General features: G+C 46.1%; 1 protein-coding gene across 1 annotated transcript; it reads left to right on the forward strand.

Annotated features, from left to right (window-relative positions):
* Nucleotides 1-969: 969 nt before the first annotated feature.
* Nucleotides 970-20,769, forward strand: C8A (complement C8 alpha chain). The gene is made up of 11 exons (XM_054211503.1): nucleotides 970-1,198; nucleotides 3,338-3,434; nucleotides 4,416-4,560; nucleotides 5,602-5,746; nucleotides 7,280-7,469; nucleotides 8,966-9,166; nucleotides 10,480-10,720; nucleotides 14,766-14,894; nucleotides 15,596-15,753; nucleotides 17,889-18,111; nucleotides 20,015-20,769. Exons 1-11 carry the CDS (start codon nucleotides 1,086-1,088, stop codon nucleotides 20,164-20,166), a joined length of 1,794 nt encoding a protein of 597 aa, XP_054067478.1. The 5' UTR covers nucleotides 970-1,085; the 3' UTR covers nucleotides 20,167-20,769.
* The last annotated feature ends 1,788 nt before the right edge of the window (nucleotides 20,770-22,557 follow it).

A 22,557-nucleotide genomic window follows, 5' to 3' on the forward strand; every position in this document is an offset into this window, starting at 1 on the left:
CAGCCCAGTTATGCAGAAGAAAAAGCAGGGAGATAGAGACCCTTGGTTGAACACAAAAGTCTCCATGGACCTCTTACTCGTTTTTTCTTAACTAATATCTAATGAAGTTAGAGATTCCTTGTGCATTTTTGTGCCTGCCCAGGAGCCCGTGGGGGAATTTTGCTGTCTGCGTGCAAGCTGGAGGAAACAGGTATGGGGCAACTTGGGCGATAGCATGACCAAGTGTCCTTCCAATGGCCGTTTTTTCTTTCTTCCAACATACGAAAACATATTTTCATCTTGTGACTATTATCTTAATAATAAATAACGCACGGTGTTCTTGTTTTGGATGGTGTTGCTTTCTTACACCTGTGCACATCCACTACTTCTGTGTTAAGACCCCAACCGGTGAAACGCATTAGAGCCACCACTGAGAAGACGAGTCTGCACAGCTTATGGGATGGGACACAATTTCAGATTAGGAAATATCTTTCTCACCCCAAATCACTTCAGGAAACAAAGATTTGGGTTCTCGTGTTGCAGCGACTGTGCAGGGCCATCAAAAACCAGGTGATAACTCGCATCAGCTTCGGAGATGGGACACCATCTCATGGGAATGGCAATGGGAAGAGGCTGAACTGACATTTCCTTGACGTATCTGGAAGGCGCGTGTTCCACATAACGTAATTTTGTAATAATCTTCAATTTGCTGTCCAGGGAAGCTTTTCCCTGGTAAGCGACCAGAGGCACCAAAATTGCAGTTAAGTCACTGTGGGAAATAAAAGGAGTTTTCCTCTCCTTCAAATTAAAAGGAGGGAGCAGGCTGGACAAGAAACACGCTGCTGCAATAGGACTTGATTGACTTTAATGTGGAAACAGTTGCACAGTTTAATATATTCCCTTGCCAGAAAACTGGGAATTTGTTTCCAAAAGGGCAAAGGCCTCCGGGATGTGTCCTGATTCTTTGTCATTTGATCTGTGCCGTTGTCAATGATTTACCTCACCGTTTTGGAGTCCGGTGGGCTCCGTGCTCCTTCTAACAGTCCCGAAACCTAAAGCTTTTGTTCGCAGCTAATCTATAGCAAACATTTACATATGGAAAAACAATGCGGTGGAGCCTGTGTCAGCTTTCTCCTCTGATTATATGCTCGCTGGCTTTAATGGCCCATCAGGCCACGGCTACGGCACACAGGGAGCTCGAGGCATCGCCTTCCCAGAGGTAAGTCTGCTCCCCATCCCCCGCAACTTTACGTATAGAAATCACGGGCAAGTTAGTCAGCCCATCCGTTTTGTCCCGAGTTGAGGCATGTGCACGCTGTGCTCTCTGTAAACAGCTACTGGGGGAAAAAAAAATAAAATACGTTGGCAGTTGTCCAGAGCCCAAGCTAGGCATCGTAACTCCTTCTTATACGAACTGTTTGCATAATGGTTTTTCTTTTAGAGATTACTATTAAGCCGCCCTAAACTTCCTTACCAAAATTACCATACTGGTTTTGGGCGCTTGGAATTAATTCCCCCCATACAGCACGACTTATGAGCAAATATTTTTCATATTCTTTTCCATTATAATTATTTTGCATTTGACAACGTGGAGTTAACAAGTGCATGTTTATAACCCAATTTTCAATCCAAGCCAGATCCTCATACCTCTGGTTTTTTATCCCTGAACAATATTATTAACCTATACGAGTGTCATTTAGGCTTTGAAGGAAGGGAATAAACAAGTTACCTTTTTCTAAAGCTACAGTGTCATGATAGGAAAATGGCTGGATTTTTTTTTCTACAGCTATTAGTTTCAGGCTTGTTCTAAAGGCAAATATGATTTAGATGGATCAAAAAAAGGCATCAGTGATAATTGGAACGTGGAGACAAGGGGAAGGCAGAAAGGAAAAAAAAAAAGTGGTAGTGATACACTTAATTATGAAGGCTTATTCCGATAATCCCTTTTGAAAATGAACAAAGACAAGATTTTTGATGTTTGATGAACTTATCAAACAAGGCAGAATAATGAAGAGGTAAATGTAAAACCCAATCGAAGGTGAGCCAATTAAGTACTTTGTGAAGTGCTGAAGGATACAGCCCACAAATCCTCCTGTCAGCGCAAAAAGGCGCCGATATGTGCGTGTCCTCCAGCTCCCTGTTTGTCTGCGGGCTCCCGTTGTTTTCCTAGAGAGACGGCGGGGTTTTCTCTCACGCGCTGATCTGCACCCACGGGCTCCCTGGCTGAGCCGTTGTGGCTTTCATTGAGTAAGTCCCTCTTCTGCAGCCTCTGATGAATCCCCAATGTGCTCCGTACCTCTGTTAATTATCAATATTTCTCTTTGGAGTGCAGTCTCGGAAGTAAAACAGACTGCTCATTAGTTAATCACCAAAATAACAATAATAATGTTTTTGGCTCAGAATAAACCCCTCAAAATGCTTCAAAGGCTGTGGCAAACACAGAGCTGTACTGACACGCCACAGATTGCTCCTCAAGACAAAGAAACACATTATACAAAAAAAAGATTGTAGGAGTAGGGACAGAAATAGGGATCACAGTGACTGGGCTGGGGGGCAGGAGGAGTCTTTTCTTGCTGTTGTACGGTGACATTCAGTGCACGTGCAGAGAGTCTGAGCCAAGGGCCATTGCGGTACAGCACCCTTGCCGTGTTCTGCTTTTCTGCTCTTCCTTTAGTTATTTTCCTCTTCTCAGAACTTATGTATTTCCTTTTCGAAATAGTCGGCCAACAAATCCGCATAGTCAACGCGGCTTTGTACCTTGCCTTCTCAGCGCTGTCGGTGCAGCCATTCCCACCGCTCCGCAAAGTCCACTGGAATCAGACCCTGAGTTCACACTTGTCGGGAAAAATACTGATCGTGAATTCACTGTGGTATAAAAAAAGTGAAATCCGTAGATTTCAGAACAGGCCCAAGGTGATAAAACACCACTACTCCCGGGGTTTGAGATGTGCTTCTGAGAAGAAAACCAAAAACAAAAGAAGCCTTTCCTTAAAACCTGTCTCTTCTTGACGTTCCTTCTGTTTACGCAGTGTGTTTGGTCTTATGTATATGATGCACATATATTTTATTGCAATCTACCTATTGGAAAGGGCGAGGATCTCTTGGGGAGAGCAGGAAACCCAAGACAAAATACTCGGGTCCCGCACCTGCTGCCCCCGACCAGTTCCGATGGTGAATACTTGGATGGAGCATCTCGGGTGGTACCGCCACCCCTGCTAAGGGATGCTTCCCATTTCCTACAAAATAGGTTCCTGGTGGCAAAACACACACGCGCAGATCATTTTCTCCCTGCTAGCCCCCAGCCCTCCTTAAAACCCAACTTCAAAGACCTTAGACCGCTCTCTCTTCCCCTCCTTAGAAGAAGCAGCAGAGATGTTAATTCTCCAGCTCCTGTCGACTGCCAGCTGAGCCAGTGGTCAGAATGGACTGATTGCTTTCCTTGCCAAGAGAAAAAAGTAAGACTCTCCTGTAATGTATTCATTTATCTTCAGATGTGTCTGTGATGAGGATGTACACACATTAATTATATATATTATACATATTCATCATTCTGAAGCATCCAGTAAACTCATCCAAATATGATGGAGATGCTCCTCTACTAGAGAGGCTCTTACTTAACCCTGGTGTAAACTGGGGAATAAGTTCATTTAAGGCAGCAGAACAGCAAAATGCAAAATCAAGGCAAATGCTGGAAGAATCTGGCCAGAATATTTGCCCAAGACTTTTTTTCTTTTCTATCTCAGATTTAATTAACTATCCCCTGATTCTTAACGCGGATATTCCAATGAAAAGAAATTAAAAGCAGCCTTCATTCATCAGCTCCTGATCTCAATTTTTTATATCGTTTCACATATGTCTTCATAATTCAAGAATTTATTTTCAAATACCTGACATAATTTTGCTTTCTACTGTGTTTATATCCCTGCATTTTTTTGTTCCTGTGCTTGCAATCAGCAAATTATTTGGCTCTTCTCTCTTTCCCTTTTTTTTTCCCCCCCCTAGTTTAAAGAGCAGCAATACTCATTAATAATCCATCAGAAATGTTGCAGGATCAGTGTTGTAATTAGTGTCTCTGTCCATCTGAGCCTGTTACGTTCTGGGACAAAGCATATGTAACTGGAAAAATGCCACGTTATCTCCAAGGTATGAAAGAGGGAAGGGATTTTTAAAAACAGTCATTCCAGCCCCCCCAAATTCACTCGTATGAACGTCAAGCCAATCTGCTGAGCTCCCACCTCTCTGCTGACTCCCTTTCTCCATTTATCACGTGCAAAGTCTGTGGAATAGACAGAAAAATAACAATATAGAGAAAAGGGATAGCTCTAATTGCTGTATAGAAAAGAGATAGCTCTAATTGCTGTATACCCTGTGGAGGGGATGTCTCTGGGGGGTAAAAGTGAGGCGTTGGTGGTGTTTTTCTCTCCTGTGCGGTCCAGCACCGGTACCGGAGGCTGGTGCAGCCGGCGGGGTTCTCCGGGTGGCAATGTGCGGGGCACCTCTGGGACGAGCAGGCTTGTCGTGCCGAGACAACCTGCACTGGACCCCCCAGCTGCGGGAAGGACTTTCAGTGTGAGGAAACAGGTGAGTGATGCAAGAGAAAGCAGGAAATTTCCCCGTCTTTGCTTTCTTCCCCACTTTTACAGAAACCCATCCGTGTTACGCTTGGATTTGGATAGAAATGAAGGCTGTGTGACATGGAAAAGGTTAATTTTTCAGTGGAACAAAGAGAATAGAAATATTCTGCTCCAACTGCTGTGCTACACGCTCACACTCCCCTCCATGGGCACCAGCGCTCCCACAACGCACCCCTTTCTCCCCTTGCAGAAGACATAGTTCAATCATGAATCCAACTAGCAATCTGTTGGGGTGATTTATTTATTTTTAGCCATCCCCAGCTCTGAGGATTGGGATATACTACGGCTGTTCTCTGAAAGTTTGACTAGCCTTGACAGATTTTTGTTTTTACACAAATTTACACAAAGTCCCATCTTGAGCTTTTAATGAAAATTCTATTGACATTTAGAAAGACGCACCAGCTCATCAACTGGAGCGGGTCATCACTGATTCACTGAGGCAAGTGCAGCGGTACCAGTTCCCTCCTGCCACGAATGTCGGGTCAAGGCTTTTTCCTTACTCCCAGAAGCAAAAGAACTTCCAAGTTGCCCTTTCTGCAAACATCCATTCTTGACCTATAATTCTTGCAATAAACTCCCCAAATACCGCCTGCAATGGGAAGAGGCAAAAACATGCACTTTAACCAGACAGAGTTGACTTCCCTAAGCCAAGTGGAGAATCTATTTCTTCCTGGAGCTCCCTTACAAAAGCATGATTGTAGATAATAAAATCAGGCCAGTAAGGTGACCTCTACTCGATTCCCGTCCCACGGGAGCCCAAGGAGGTGGCTGGCTCAGCCGCCGAGCTGTGTTCGCTCCAGGTTGCAAAGGAAAAAGTGTCCCCAAGGAGCTGGGAAAAGCAAGCTCCCAATGGAGGAGCACGGGTTTAACACCCAGCGTGACTTCTTGTGGCCCTGAGATACGGGCGGAAAGCAGCACAATCGGTGCAAGCTGCCAAAAAGGTTTTCTGAAGGGCGGATAAGCGATCGCCTGTACCTGTGCACTTTAGGTCGCTGTATTAAACAGCATCTTGTGTGCAACGGAGAGCAAGACTGCAGAGATGGATCGGATGAGGCTAACTGTGAGGATGAAGATATTGAAAGCCCTTGTGAACATCTGTTCCCAATCCCAGGCTCTGAAAAAGTAGTCCAAGGGTAAGTAATTAATCAATAGCTGCTACTCTCATAATCAAAACTGGATTCAGGTTTTCATATTGCTCTGCCTTAGTAACAGCAGTGCTCCACGGATTGATAGGGAGCTGTACAAAAGCCAAAGGAGAGCTACTGTCCCAGCTGGCCATGGGCAGCAATGAGGGAGGCAGGAGGGTTCATCCCAGCTTTTATTTCAAATTCTGTCTTGAATTTACTATCTGACCTTGGCCTCACCCAGCTACTCTGTACTTGTGATGTCCCCTTTATACTCATGTAAGAAGTATATCCCAGTTATCTTAAAGCTTTCTCCAGTTGATAAAAGCAATATATTAAAGCAAAGAGTAGACTCTGGAGAAGCAGCATCCTGGTGGTTTTAATCCTTCAGGTGAAGGTTTAACTCCAGGATTTAGGGCTTCAGAGCACAGATTCAAGGCAGAGAGCCTGAGCTCCACGTGAACATGTGCAGGGTAAAAACTCCTATCCATGAAAAAGTGTTACCCTGTTCAGTTTCATATTTTGGTTAGGCAATACGTGCGAAAGAGGAATCCAGAGCAACTAAAAAGGCAAATGGTCCATTGTGACATTCTTGTTTTTAATCTTGTGTTTTAACCAAGATACCGCCTACTTTCACTTGGAGAGCATGGGCTACAGTATGAGAACGTAGTCACCCAATAGGAAACTTCCCCATCAGCTGGATCCAATACTCTCTGGAGTCCAAGAGATAAATGTCTCTTTGGCCCAGGGCCTGGGAGAGTCCATCAAAAGTTTTTCAAGACATATTAATTTTCACCGAGCACCCCATTTAGTACTGCTCTCCGAGGCGTTTCTCCCACAGAACACATAAAAGCAATAGTATTTACTATCTTGGTCTCAAAGATTATTCCCTGTTGTGAGGAGCGACGCTGCTCTCTAGCCTGAATAATGCCTTCATCTGGGGCCATGGAAGTACAGGGAATGTTAAGTAACAGGCGGGATTTCAGAGGGCAGCAGCTGTGATGGCTGGAGAGCAGGAAGGAAGAGGCGTAAGGAAATAATAAGCAAGAGACTTGGCAAAAAGCACAAGCAGACTGCAAGTCTAGGGAGGGTGCTAACTCCCCTGAGACATGGGACCATTATTAAAAGGAAGGAGATGAAATAAAGATAGAAAACAATTACAGGGAATGCCAGGAAACACTTTGTGACAGTGAGATGCACCGGGCTGCGAGAGACTCAGGGCAGACCTGGAGGAATTCCAGGAGCTTGGGACCTTCATAACTGTAACAATTTGTAATTGGACAATTTAACTGATTTCTTCCGTCCCTAGCATACGAGTCCAAACTAACGTCTTGGAAATAAAATGTCTGTTTGTCTCCTGTTTGCTTTGGGAAGGAGAGCGCAAGAACAGACTCAAATCTTATAGTTTAGGTGCTATCCAAATTCAAAGTCAGAGACAGGCAGGTAATGTGTAGTGTCAGGAGAACAGAAACAGTGACGGAGACTGCTGGGGAAATAAAACGGGAGCTAATGATAACTTTCTGAATGCTATTTCTTTCCAAGATACAATATCCTAACACAGGAAGAGAGCCAGTATGTATATGATCCTAATTTTTTTGGAGGCAACTGTGAGTATGTCTACAACGGAGAGTGGCGGGAGCTGAAGTACGACGCTGCGTGTGAACATCTGTACTACGGAGACGACGAGAAGTATTTCCGCAAACCTTACAACTTTCACATATACCAGTTCCTAGTAAGTGCTTCGGGTGGTCAAAGTTAGCAATGTGTTCCCAGCTAAAAGCCAAGCTTCCTACAGATATATTATGTACGTTTTATCATTCACGATAGGTTGTCTTTCAAGGTACCTCCCTCCAGCTGTCCCCAAGAAAACAAGCAATCGATGATATAAATGCTGTTTTATGGCACATCAAGGAACTAACGTGCTTCATCACCCAGGCATCTGCTTACTCTGGCCTAGTCAGAGCCAAGATAAACGGTTTTTCTCTAAATTCTGCTATTAATGACCTGTAGAGCTTGTGCAAGCCACTTGCCTCCCTAGGGATGAAGTTGGCTATGTGTAAAACAGGAACAATGCTACCAGTTCAATCTTTGAAGGCATTTTAAGTCTACGGCATGGCTACAAGAGACATAAATCCAAATTCTGAGTGAGCCAAAGATCTCGAAAGCCATCACCATGTATCACAACGCCTATACTCTGGAGAGTCACATCTGATGTTGAAGACTGAACTAAGTAGAGGAGGGATTCAACCTGGGTCGCCCACGTTGTAAGTGGGTGCCCTGGCCAGGCTGCTAAACATTTACCTTGCTTTTTGCAATGAATGAATGAAACGTACTATTATCCAGGGAAATATTACAGCCACCAGCTCAACGCAAGTGGCTTTCACGTCCTCCCAGCAAGCAGACTCTCCTGTGACCCTTAGTCCCCAGTCTCAACCCAGACAGACCCACCACCTGGGCCACATTTTCTTCTCCCCTTTATCTGCTGTAGGCAGTGGAAGGACATCTGCACCATGGTCAGGCACTGCGGGATGCTTGAGCGTGCCCTGTACACACCTTGGCTTAGGAGCTACTACCACCGGGGTCTAGGAAGTCACTGACGACAATGCGAGATGATTTTTTTCACTGTTGGTAATTGACCCAGCTTTTTATAGAGATGGCAAATGGCACAGCCCAGATTCAGCAAGGCTGCTCAATTCCACATGCCGGCAAAGCAGAGCTGTCAAGGAAAAGGTCACTTCTCTCAAACAACGGGCAAAACAATGTTTGTTTTCCAGCGTTGCCAACCCAAGTGGCTGGATCACCGCTGTTGAATTTTTTTCCTAAATAAATTCATCCAGAAGCAGGCTGGAGAGAAAAAAATAACTCCAAATCATTAGGATTTGGCAAAGCTGTAAGGAACTGGAAGGAGGATTTTGTAATGGGAAGTGTCAAGCTAGCTTAATAGGCACCAGTACCAGCTCTGCCTGTAATGGCACTGCTTGGAGTGGCTAAACCCAAAACCTTTCCCCTGCCTGGAAATGGATGAAGCAAAATGCATGGCTTTAGCTGCATTTCTCACATATTTCCAAATGAAACAGCACGTGACTCAGTTCTTTATTCCACATTCACTGAAGTCCGTGTCAGGAGCATCACAGGCTTCAATAGAGGCACCATCAGCTCCTTAAAGAACTGGAAATTAAAAAGGAAGGGAAGTACCTGAAAAATTAATGTCTGCTCCTTTCTCTTTAGGCTCACGCTGATTCTGGATTCGCTTTTGAGTTTTACGATGATTCAAAGGATCTGCTTGATGCCCTTAAAAGTGATAAATCCCACAAAGTAGGCTTTACCATTGGAATTGGGCCTGAACAAGTTCCTGTCCGATTAAACCTGGGCTTCACTTTATCAGGTGGGAAAGGATCCCTGAAGAATTTCACGCAATACACAGCAAAGGTAAAAAAAAATAAATAAATCAACGACGCATATGCTCCAGTCGTGTCATCTGTGCATCGCATGGTCTGGCTATAACTTATGTCAGTTTATTCTCTCAATTGCATTTCTTAACACATAGTAATTGTACCTTAATTTGTTCTTGTAATTGCAAACGTATGATCGTTAGTAATCCTGTTTGTTGTTCTTATTACGTTTTAGCAAACAGGGAGTGGGAATAAAATTGAATTACGAAGTACCACAACACATGTCATCTCACCCCATCCTGTTTCATGGCTACATTAAGCGCATAAATAAAAAAATGCTTAAAGTGACGATGAGGGAGGAGGAAATATCAAGATGTTGATCAAAACAGTTGTCCTCAGGGAATGATCTCCGGTAGCAGATATATCTTGTTCAAATTAATACACGCTGCCTTATGATGGGGAAATATGCTACTTTTTATGAGAGGTTAAAATACGGCACTGAAAGAAGAGTACCCGATAACAGGGTATATTTCTCACAGTGCATTTACATCATGGACTAGTTGTGGCGACCTCTTTCCAATCTAATATCTCAAGTGCTGGTATTTCCCGCATTTACCGTGCCCCGTCTCCACTTCTCCTGGCTGCTGACAGAAAACAATAAAGAAGAATTACTTTGATGGTGTTCTGAGTTGAAATGGCCTTAAAAGCGGTTGGAAATTGGCACCATTATAGTATTTACTGTGCCCTCGTCTAGACTCACACGATGTTTGCAGCTAAACGATGATCAATTATTGGAGGAATCGTGTAAAAGGCTGTTCTGGTTGCACTGGAGCCTTCTCCGAGGCAATGGCTAACCTAGAAGAGGAGTCGTGGACCTGGGGGTATATCCGGGAAATCCTCTCCCCATCAGCACCTTTCTGGCCAGGGTTTCCCCCCACTGCCAGCTTGGGCTGGGCTTGCCATGAGTCCTTGCCCTGCATCACCGGTGTAGGCTGAGAAAAAAGCAAAAGGGAATAAACAGTATGGAAAGGAAACAAGAAAAAAAGAAACGGCAGAAATGGAGGATAATCATGTGGAGCCCAATTCTGATCGTATTCACACATCGGTAAAAAAACCCATAACGTCCAAACCCATGGGTCTGCCCTCCATCTCACACAGCACACGAGAGACTCTCTGAAAAAGAATTACCACTGATTTCATTTAAACCTGGGCTGGTTTTCGTGCCTTTAACATCCACTGGCAGTCAAAGATTCAGGCTTTCCTCTGCAAACCTAAAGCCTAGAAATGACTTTTTTTTTTTTTTAAAAAAAAAGAACGTTGAGCAGAAGCTCCTGTTTTCTTTACCTGCAGAATGTTGGATTCATTAGAGCTGTGACGAAGGTACAGACGGCCCGTTTCAAGATGAGAAGGGACAACATTGTTTTGGATGAAGATATGCTGCTCTCCCTGCGGGAGCTTCCAGAGACCTACAACTACGGCATGTATGCTAAATTCATCAACGACTACGGCACCCACTTCGTGACATCCGGCACGATGGGAGGCGTCTTTGAGTACATCCTTGTCATTAACAAAGAGGAAATGAGAAGAAAAGGTTAGAAAACCACTCGAAATTCTCTGTTCACAACTCTTTGCTTTAAACAGGGCGTTTCCAACCTGGAGACCATGGGGTGGGTCCGGTCCACCGCAGTAATTCATCTGGCTCTGGCTGCTCCCCACAGCCATCATCTCCCTGGGCCCTGGGAGGGTGGGTGCTCATCGGCCCCTCTTTGCCGAGCTGGCTGGCATTTCTCATCACATGATAGACACATACTCGTCGCAAGCCCAAAAATGCACAGTGGGGGTGGGTGGAGGAGTGGAGGGGTATCCACGTGCTGTTTACAAGATGGATGCACAACTGGCCACAAAGCAGGGGATAAGCTTGAGTGTTGCAAAATGTGCTAATTTCTGAAGAATCTGGGTGAGATTTTGGTAGTTTAGGAAGGAACCTGAGTGTCTTTTTCTCCCTTTCTTTCGGTGTCACTTGCTAGACTTCTCTAAACTTCTGTGATTTCTTATAGTCTTTGTTCTGGCCATGCTTATGAATGCTCAAGGACTGGAAACTCATCCAGACTAAAGAAAGATAGCCCACTCGCATTTTAGCCTCCTAATAGTGAGGGTTCCAATTTTCTGTAAACGGAAATAATGCATTGCGCTTGGCAATACCTCTGCCGCTTTACTCTGGTTAGTGTCACATCTGAAGGCTAACAGACCTCTGTTAGCTCCAGTTCTCAACCAATTAGAGTGCATGAGGCTGGAGAGCCATACCTCTAAATCTCAGTTACATAAAATATCCACCGTAGATGTGTAGAGCGCAAGAATAGCCATTACTGGCAAGCCAAAGCATAACATTTTTCCTAATCAAGAACATAAGATGCAGAACACTAATATGGTACTTTAGTACACTAACCAGATTGTCAGCTTTTGCACAGGTGTCGACAACGCAATAGATCCCACTTCCCCTAAGAACCATCACTCTGCTCTGCTGAGGGTAATGCTGCCTTGGTAACTCCAGGCTGGACATCTACGCAAAAGAAAATTGTGATCTTGGACAACAGGTGCAAATTGATGCAGTTGGTGGAAATTGCTGCAATTCCATTAATTCCCTTAATTTCCATGGTTCTGTCCCAAATTCTGCTTCCCATCTGAAATGGTTTGGTACCATCACGCACTCCATATTGAGTTTTAACCATGCCAATTTTTCCACAAGAAATTACCAACTGAGAGGATTTTCATCAAGTTACTGAACTACTAATGTTTGGAAACATGATGCCTCTTCAAATCATTTATTCACTTTGAAGAGTGAGTGATATAGAAGTGAACAAGATCTTGGCAAGCAAGTCTTCAGGAAGCAGCCTGCCAATTTCAGAGGAAGAATGAATCAAGAGCGTGTGGAGGGAGGCTATTATTTTGCTTCATCTTGTGCTTGCTCTGTATATAAGGAGGAGATTTACCACTACGAGATGCCTTATCTTAGGAAAGAAGAGTGTTGAAGTTCAGCAAAAGACAAAAATGAGCCCCAGCAGAGATGTAATTTTCATTCTAACATAGCACACTTCTGTAATTTTCATCTAACCCAGACTCTGCAAGAAAGTCCACATTTACCAAGTCAGCAGCACTCTACGTCACGCGACGTAGACCCAGAAGGACCCACCTGCAGTGACTGATATGCCACTTCCTAAAAGCTTTTAGTGAAAAACCCGATTTTTCTAATGGTGATCACAGCCATGCTTGAAGGCTGTGTTTGCAAGAGGATTATCCGCCTCCCCTGAGGAACGGTCAGGATCAGGATATAAGAGCTCAAGTCTTAAAATCAGAGCTTCAAAAGATGAGTCTGAAGCTTTGCAGATGCCTGGAGATGTACCGCTGAGTCCCCACGGGGCTGAGCGGCACGGCACCCGCTTCAGATCAACCGCCGCATCCTGAGAGTCCGCCTACCCCATGAGGCTACGTGTTAAATGCTCTGGAAGAGAAAACACTCCTTTTTTATAGACCAGTGAATAAAGCACATGCCCAGGAAAGAGATCCCTACTCTGAATCCTCCTTAAACGAGAGGCAGCTTGGGCGGTTGCTGAGCATCCAGCTAGACATAGGCAGGAGCTAGACTTTAAGCACCTGAAATTTGAAAATTAAGTTCCCTTCTGGGTTTAGATACCCAGGAATAGACCACCACTCCCCGGTGCAGGGTTTAGGACTGCAGTTTTGCTGACAGACCCTTTTCTAGCTTTCAGGCTGCAAGGGTTTGTATGGATGTGGTCATGAGTGAAATAAATACATATGTCAGAACGAGGTCCCTTGTTGCTCTGCCATCAATATTTTTCATTACTTGTTTTTAAAATAGATTGTTATGGTTCTATTATTTAGCAGAAAACAGTATAATGTGTTCACACATTACAGGAACATTTATGGGAGAAACATTATGCGCAGAGTAAATTAGAAAGAGTCTTCATATACTCTGATTAATTCAAAATGCAGCAGTAAATCTTATCACTCGAGCACATTTAACTATCGCAAATTATATCATATAAAAAAACCTATCAAGGCTTCCCCCCTCAAGTGCCAATATTTTCTATGACCACCCTTTTGCAATGATAACCACTTTTCATTTATCAAGACCCGATCTTGCTGCAACCAATAGCGAATTGTATTGACAGACCCTCGCTGAACATAATTACTCAACGGGAACCATGGTGAATCGATTAATCAGGGTGTTCCTCAAGTTTAATTTTATGGCACTCCAACACCAAGATAGGCAATCACTCACGTTGCTTTGGGTGAATGAACTTTACCCACTGTGTTTACAACTGTAGAACAGTTTAGTACAAGTAATTGAGTGCTGCACATTTAATCTTTCTCGAGGGCCCGGTTTTGCAATGGGATGTAATTCCCCCTAAAGTCATGGGTACGCTTCAGCTCTCACCAGTATGAATCCAGGACTCGCAGCCCCTTTCTCGGGATGCTGAGCACCTCCGCTGGTTGGGACCTACCAAGCCAACGAGTAGGTCCATGCCCCCCGCAACTCCAGCAAGCCTCTCCTGCAGGGTGGGCAGAAGGCAGTGAAACCAGAGCTCTGGGCGTTTCGCCAGTATTTTAAACGCGAGGAAGACAAGCCACTGCTCCCCAGCGCTGGGGTGAGGCAGTTCAGCAGACAGCGCTCTAGGCTGGAGCTCGGCTGGAGGTTCGATCTTTAGCCCATTAAGCCATGATGCACAAATCCCGCTGACCTCTGTGCCTCCCTTTCAATACCAGGGTATTGATCGCCCGGCTGCTTTGTAAAACACTTTAAGGTCTTCTGACAAAAAGAGCAGTGTAAAAGTTACCTATTACTTACAATACCCGCGTTTATTGAAATCAATGGATTTTTTAACTACTTCAGAAGACGGCCCTATATTCGCAGTACGCTGAAGTGTGTACATAAACCCAGGCTGTATGAAATATGCGCATTGCTTACCTTGGTGAAACCACCTCATTAGTTCCCTTCTCCCCTCCGCAGTCGCTTCATGGGTCTCCAGTTACATATTTTCATGATGAATGTGGCGGTGCTGGTAGCAGCAGCCCAGCAGCAGGCAGTAAGGTTTTGGCAGCTCTCAGCAGACAGACCTTTTGCAAGTTGCTACTTAAGATGGTGCTTAAGCCACTAATACATGGGTCAGATCTTCGGTTTAGGAAAATCAGCGCGGATCTATTGATTTCAGCTGCTATTCCCAGCTTTACCCTGGTTATAAGTTAGTCTGTAAAAAAAAACACGTTTTATTTTTAAATCAAGAGACCAAACAAGGAAATACATGCCTGAAGCCTTGCGTTTAGATTTTTACTTTCTTCTAATACTTTCAAAGGAAACATTTTTACAGTGAGGACATTTCCGTTTTCACCTGTTATGGGATAAGTCCAATATACCCCAATAAAATATTGGCATTTCCACTGCGAGACTAAAGGCTTCCCCCTGCCTGGAGTAGCTCTTGACTTTGAAAAATGAGCCATACAAATAAGTGAATATTTTCTTCATTGATAGAAAAAAAAAAAAATACAACACAGGAAAATAAGCATCCTTCCACTCAGGAGGAGTCACCAACTTTACTGGTTTCCTTTCTGTTTTGCAGACATCAGCGCTGAAGAGATAAGCGCCTGTCTCGGGGGGTCAATCGGCCTTACATTCGGCATGAGTAAACTGCATTTCAACGCATCTGTGTCAGCCTCTACCTGTGCGCAGAAAGGATTTCTGAAAACTGGTACGATAGGAGGGCAGTTATCTGTTAAGGCATCTTGCGTCACTTCTTTTGGTCACTTGGGCATGGAGATTCAAGTAGGGTCCAGAAGGGTACAAAGAAGGGAGCTCTCGTGCCATCCCCAGCCATGGCTCAGGCCGAATTGTGGCACCAAAGCAACTTTAGGTCCGAGTCTCCAGGAGTACCGACTGCTCTTGAAAGAGCAGGAATTAAGGTAGCAATACCTGAACTAGAAACATCTGTAAATAGAAGCATGGGGTGGCTGGAAGGCCGCAGTCCCTATAGCCACGACACACTGGGCACAGATGACAAGGCCAACATTGACAAGAAGTCAAAACTGAGTATAAGAAGTACCCAAAGAGGCTAAGAAGCGCCAGATTTGTAAATCACTTAGCCAGCTATAGACAGTGTGATCCAATGCCCACGTGCTAACTAGAAACAAAGGCTGGAGGCATGCAGGCTCTTCAGGTCTTACCAGCTTAGAGCATTTGTGACGTTCCACTCATCACCGACTGCCTTGTGATAAGGTGGCAGGGCTCGCCCCGCGAGCGGGGGACGCCGAGCTCCCATCGATTTCAGGAGGCAGCATCAGTGCCGCTCACTGACAGCCCCCCTTGCACGATTGATCTCACCTCCATTAAGCGGTTTCAAGCGTATGTGTGGAAACGATAACTAAATAATATGGGTGCAATTCAACTTTTCAGATGCTGAGAGCAACAGTGCAGTTGTGGAAGATATTATTCCCCGGATTAGAGGTGGAGATACCAGTTACAGCGGAGGGCTCTTAAACAGTTGGGATGGCAATATGTATCGTCACTGGGGAAGGTCATTAAAATATAATCCTGCTGTTATTGATTTTGAGGTAAGGCTTTTCTGCAGTTGAAGAAACTCTGCCGCTATAAGGAATGAAAGTGTAGTCGAGCAGATCATTTCGTATTTTTATTGTGATCCCATCACAGAACAAGATTAAATGTAATGGGCCACTGATCTGGTAACCTCTTATTCATTTCACAATGGGGAGTACATCTCCCACCGACCGCATCCGCAGGGAGACAGACAAGGAGCTTAATGCTGGATTAGTGCCGAGTTAAGTTTTTGATGTGTCCCCAAACAGCTTCTCGATGAATGGCTCTCTGCGGTTGCATTCATCCCTATTATTCTCCCCGACGCTGTCCACCCTCCTGTATAAGCAGGGGACTCGCAGGGGGGCTGGGGAAAGAGTCTTCTTCCCCCCAGCAAAGGCTCTGCATAGGCCCCCCCTGCTTTTCACCTGCCTCAGAGCCGCAGTGGCTATGCCTAACCTCTGCAGACCACAGTGGGTATTGCTATGGGTGCTTCCAGGAGTTTTTAGACCAGGGGACTCCTGGTTGCTTTGTCAGGTGGGTCCTGTCTCTCTCCATGCTCCACAAAGAAAGGTCCGTGGCCATAAAAATCAGCCAAGTTCTCCTCCTCCCTTCATTTTATTGGATGCCTCGTCCAGTGGAAAGGCCACTGAAGCATCCTACTGGGCTTCAGAGATGTGGAGATGGGTGTGAGCACAAGGGATGGAAAAGAGGAGAGAATCCAGGGCCAGAGGCCATGGAGGCATGAGGAGGCGGGTGCGCTCCTCAGCTGTGGTCAGGAGTACCACCTCTACCCTGGGACGCTACCATCACTGGTCTGCTCTGGGAGGGCAGCTGCGGACATGGCAGGGACACACTGCTACTTCCACCCCTCTCATCTTCGTTTGAAAGCACACCCACTCCTGGCTCTGTCAGAGGGCAGGAGAAGGGAAGGTGGAATCAGGAACCATCTGTGTTATTGGTGGGGCAAGAGGGAATCTGCAAACCTTCCCGGGCAGCACCCTGGCGGCAGAAAGCCCTGATTACGTAGGAGCTCTTTCAGTTCCAGCTGAACTCAGGCTGCAGGTTATTCACCTTTCTGCACAAGTTCCCATCAATTCTGAGCAAAACTTATTGCAGTTTTCCAGTAAACCATGCGCTGACCTCTCTGTTGGCTGCTCCAGAGCTCAGCAGTCGCTATGCAACCGGAGCTGCCGATAAGTGCTCAAGTCCACTTCAGCGGCTCTTATCGGCAGCTCCCTCTCGTTTGTTAAACAGCCTTGTGCAAATTTGTCTCTGAGCTCTTCCCAAAGCCCAGCTGATCCTTCCCACAAACCGCTCTCACTGCTCCTTGCGCAATGAGACGATGCCCAGCTCTTCTTTGGGACTGGTTTCCGCCGATTCCCAGCCAGGACACGCAGCGTTCACACAGACGCATGGATAGACAAAAATAAAGACGTGTCCTCAGACCAGCCCTGAGCTTTTAGCTTTAATATTCAGTTGAATATTAATATTCAGTTGGGCAAGTTATAATTACAGTTGCCCGCAGTGGACTATTTTTGCTGAATGGTATATAGGAACTGGATTTTGCTACTGAAAATACTACGGGCATGTTGTATTCTTCAAGCCGTAAATGGCACAATGTTATTTCGCCGCATCAAAGGGCAAAAAGTAGGTAGGTAAAATTCTTCACACTCAGCTTTTACTGGATACTTCACAATTTTGTCACCATTAGTGGTAAGCTGGCATTAAGTTGTGATGACACCCGCTGTCCAAAGCTCTTACCAAAACATTTTGATTCAAAAAGGCAAAAAAGCACACAAGAATCTCTGAGATCGTGACAGCACTAAGAAATCAGTCAAAAAATGGACTTACCAGGCTGCTTTAATTTATCATTTGAATCCAGACTGAAACTCCAACGCGTGTCCAGAAAAGCCAATCCCACACAAACCTCTAAGATGAGGAGGGTTTTGGAACGGTGGTTCCTTACTAGGTTCCATCAGCCGTGGTAACGCATTTGCATGATGTACATGGAGCTGTCAAGGAAGACAAATGAGTGTTTTCTGAGCCCGGAGTTTATCCAGCAATGTCACAGCTCTCTGACTGCCGCGTGGTACCATCTCAGTTGATGCCCAGCTGAAATTGTCTCCCTGCTATTCATCTCCATCCCATGCAGCTGCAGCCCATCCACGAAATTCTCCGCAGAAGCAACCTTGGCGACATGGAAACCAAACGGCGAAACCTGAAACGGGCTTTGGACGATTACTTGTCGGAATTCAACGCTTGCCGCTGCGGACCGTGCCAGAACAACGGTGAACCCATTTTGGTGGGAGACACGTGTTTCTGCCAGTGTCGGCCAGGTGACGGAGGCCCCGCCTGCGAGCAGACGAAGCGGCAAGGTAAGACCCCGGCGCGTACCCGTAGCAGGGGAGGGCCAAAAGCAGCAAAGGGACAGGGTTTTCCCCTCCGCGTCATTAACCAACAGCTCGTTGCATCCACACGTCAATCAAGCCTTCGCTTCTGCATCGCTTTTGTTGCAACGCTATCCTAAGCAGCCCTGCAAAAGAATTAAATTAACAGTTCGGGTGGTTATTATAAATAAATTAGTGGAAATGAGGACGTGTTTAATGGCTGGAGACCTACGGCCACGTTGCAGAAAGCCGAGCTGGGGTGCAGCAGCAGTGTGCCACATTGCCAGCGAAGGGGTGGGCTCTGCCTGCCTGCGGTGCTCTGTGGATGCAGCTCGTTACCGTAAACGAGACCGTCACCTGGTCCTCACTGACCGGCGTGTCACATCCTCAGGATGGGGATTCTCCGGAGTGCTTGCGGCATCCCCCCATGGACACCTGCTACAAGGGCGAGAGTGCAAACCTCAACAGGCAGGGAGGGAAGGGGGGCTGAAAGGGGCAGGCTAAGCGACTGGGACGTGGTGCTCAAGCAATGCGCCACCAAAAACGCCGTTTCAGTAAAAAATCACCGCGTTGCCAGACTTCCCCCCCTGTTCCCCATAGGGTAACTAACTAGAGGGAAGTATCTATTTTGGGGGAGAAAAAATGTGTTTTTCCAAAGTGACAGGCTTTTATTTATGATTCCTTTATTACTTTATACACTGTCCTAAAAAATCAAATGGGTGGCAAAAAAAGCAAACCTTGGAACATGCTCTTTGATTTCAAAAAAAGTCACAGTTCTTTCTGTACGTTCTTGTCCCGATTTGTGATGGCAAAAAAATTCCAAATCTCAGCAACATGAAGCTGGCAGAAAAACCCATCTTCAGAGCAGCTCCACCAGGCAGAGCTCCAGGCCTCCAACCCTGTGCTCGGAACTAGGGTCTCACCACTGGAAAAACAAAGTTGTGATGAGATAAGGAATTAGAGCAGAGATGGGTAGATGGTTCATGAAGCGGAACTCAAAAGCATTGCTTCAGTGACTCAAAAGCGGGCTTCTTCAAAAAAAATCTCAGGTTCTTTGAGTTGCTTCCAAATCCAAGGAATCATGAGGAGCGTGGAAAGCTCAGGATCTGGCCCCAGAGCAGCCCACCAAACTGGCCGGCCCCTGTGCTCCCTGCTTTTAGCAATAACGGGGATGGACATGTGCACTTCTAGCTCATGGGAAATGTAGCCAGTTTTTAGTTTCAAAACTAATTTAAGACCAAACCCAGTTTTTTAAAGAACGATGTTCCAGCAGATGGGAAACCCAGCTTTTCAGCCAGCACTAAGTAAGAGCACACACATCCATTTGTGCTGTCTGGATTAATAAAGTGCCCAAGCCAGGCATGAAGGCCAGTTGAGTAAATAAAAAACGACAGTAAATGACAGCCATCAAGCACTCCCATCATTCAGGAGCGCCGCCATAATCCATAGTATCGACTGCTCCTGACAACTCAGTCTGTACTGTAATGAAAAAGCCTTGATATGACCCATCTCCGAAGGGATGGGCAGACTTTTCAAAACACCTCCGTGACGTTAGGAGACTTTTGTCCCTCTGGCTTGGTCAAGGTGGGAAAGTTTAGCGCGGAGAGAGCTGTCAGCTGCCCGTTGGGAAAGGAAAGCCAAACCGCAGCCTTTCAAATGAGCAGAGGAGAAAAAGAAACGGGTATTGTTGGCTGAAGAAGGTGATGCTGCTTCATCTCCCCTGGCTTCAGAGCACCTTGATCTCAAGAGCTGTGCACTGGGCATGGCTGGGATGGACCAGGGAGTCCGCTCCCACCCAAAGTATGCCGCTGCAGTCAGGCCATATGTAGCACTTCAGACCTGAATAATTTTTTTTTATTTTTTTTTCCCCCCTATTTTAATGCATTCCCAGGCGGACAGACGGATGGGCGCTGGAGCTGCTGGTCCCAGTGGGCTCCCTGCCAGTCGGGCACGACGCGGCGCAGGCGGCACTGCGACAACCCGTCCCCACAGCATGGCGGGGAGCCCTGCGCCGGGAGGGACCTGCAGAGCAAAGCCTGCTGAGAACCCACGGCACGGCATCGCTCCCCACGGGTTATGTGGTCCAGAGCGGTTCAGAGTCCGTGCTGGGCTATAAATACCCTGGGAATAATCCTCCCAGGGAATTATGCTGGGAAAAAATAATTGTGAAGTGTTGCATTTCCATATTGAGACATTCTGGATTTGCTGTACAAAACCAGACCAACTGCTCCGGCTGACCGAACGCAGCCCTGGCTGCCCCCCTCACACCACGAGATGCCATGGGAGCCCCACCACTTCACAGCGGCCCGGCGGCGATACGGGAGATGGTGGGGAATCCACACGGGTGGTTTTGCTGCTGGGTGACCACGGGGCTATAACGTGTCGTGAAATAAATTTACTAAAAGTGTTGACATAAGTAAGCTTGACTCGCAGAAATTTCTATATTTGCCTTTGGAAAACCCATTAAAAGCTCATGATCCTTGCATTTTTATGCAGTTGGTATTGACATATGTACCATGAAATTTTTATAAGTTGGCGCTGTCAGATTTTTTAAGTCCAGCATATTGGCCAGGGCTGCATTTGCGGCAAAGCCATATGCCGCTCTGTATGGGAGGAGGCTGAAGCCTAAAGATGCCGAAGCATCATTGCGAAACGCGAACCCAAGCTGACGAAAAATCTTAAATAAATAAATAAGATAATCAACAGATATGCTCGAACACAACCATTCTGCAGAGGATGTTCACACACAAGCGAAGGCTACTCCTCTTTAAGATCAGTGATGAACTGACTATTAGCATGCGGGCGTTTTATCTCCCAGACACCCGGAGCCGGAGAAGATGCTAACGGGCTGCTTGATTTAAGGAGCTTTTCTGAACGTAAGACGTAAATCTCGGCCCAGGAATACACACAGTATTGAACTGCGTCCAGAGACCGCAGCCAGAGCCCGCAGCTCCCTCTTCTTAATGAACTGCCGCAAAAACCTGGGGTGGACGGCAGGCGAATGGCACTTCATTTTACTGTGCTTTTCATTACGAGGGAAGAAAGAGGAAAAAAAAGCCCTGGGAAGGAATCTGGCATTATGAAAAGCAACAACAGCAACAAAACCTCAAAGCACAAAGGAGCGCTTCTATATACATGTGAATGGAAACAGGGAGTAGAAAGGAATTGCGGTTTAGTGAAAGAAATTGCTCAGCTATAGCTCTGATTCTTCGAAATGCTTGTTTTTCAACAGCGCGTCAGTGGTGATTTAGAGCCTGACACTTGGCTGATGTAAATCAGTGTCGCTCCTTCGCCGCGGCTGATTTACGCTACCTGAAGATCTGGCCCCATGTTTTCTTTTGTGTGCGTGTTTGCCAAAGGACAATTTTTCCACCACTTCTCTTTTCCTTGGCAATGACACCATAGGCTGGTTTCGTATATGAAAACAACAAGCCGTGTTGTCTCAAACTCTGAGATGTAATTGTTCTGTGAAAAATCCCTATGACGAGTGGTAAAGCCGTGGCCCATTCGCCAACTTGTTTTGCCAGGTAAAGGTGATATTCACCCAGAGAGGAATTTTCTCCCAGGGGCTTGGATCTGATGTCTTCTACGTTGGGAAAATGCAGCAGCGTGAAGCACCCGTATATCGCTATGATTTAGACACCCCAGAGGAATGGGAAATGATCAAAGTAAGTTTTCCCACCCCTGGTTTTATCAATACTGTTTGGCGTTGGGCTGGCAGGTTATGTAGGAACATCAGACAGTGATCTTACACCACGGACTCGCCCGGCTCATAGGCGACTCTTACCTTTACACCGACTGCTTAGGACTCAGGAAGATGCCTGAAAATAAGCGTGTATAAAGTCACTTTAGCTAGAAAGCCAAGTGTGCTTCTTTTGGGACCAGAGGGAAGAAACTAATGAACAGAAAGATGGGATGCCTTGGAGGCTGGGGAGGGACGGGGCCTGCAGGATGGCAACCTGCATCCTCAGCTTTTAGAGCCATTTCTAGCGGGATACGTCCCAGGCTGGAGAACCACACAAAAAAGGGAATAAATACAAGTGATTAAAGAAACCGCATGTGAAATAGCGCCACGGAACACACACGAGTAAGAGCAAAAAAGCTGGGATTTGCCTGCAGTTGTTCGTTCTCCACTTGGAACTGCGGGGTGTTGGAGCACAGAGGTGGAAGCGAGGATGCGTGCGGCGCAGAGTTCGTGGCTCACCTCGCAGCCCAGGGCAACGAAATTACAAAGCCAAGGGTTCCCTTCAAACGCCAAAGGCGGCTGGGCAGCGGCCCCTCTCCTGCCACTCCGCATCCAGGGCTCAGACATCCGCGCGGCAGAAACTCGGGAGCAGCGAAGCTGAAGTCAAAAGAAAGGAAGAAGCCGCCTGCGAGATCTGGGGGGGAAAAAAAACCAAAACAAACAAACCAAACCAGATTATGAGCAATTAC

This window comes from Rissa tridactyla, chromosome 8, assembly GCF_028500815.1.
Source record: "Rissa tridactyla isolate bRisTri1 chromosome 8, bRisTri1.patW.cur.20221130, whole genome shotgun sequence".
Lineage (NCBI taxonomy): Eukaryota > Metazoa > Chordata > Aves > Charadriiformes > Laridae > Rissa > Rissa tridactyla.

What these genes read in the sequence shown, in the direction of transcription:
- C8A (XM_054211503.1), top strand. Translation starts at nt 1,086, where the DNA reads ATGCGGTGGAGCCTGTGTCAGCTTTCTCCTCTGATTATATGCTCGCTG. An exon ending in GAGGCATCGCCTTCCCAGAG is followed by an intron (nt 1,199 to 3,337) that starts GTAAGTCTGCTC and finishes TCCCCTCCTTAG; the next exon opens with AAGAAGCAGCAGAGATGTTA. An exon ending in TTCACATATACCAGTTCCTA is followed by an intron (nt 7,470 to 8,965) that starts GTAAGTGCTTCG and finishes CTTTCTCTTTAG; the next exon opens with GCTCACGCTGATTCTGGATT.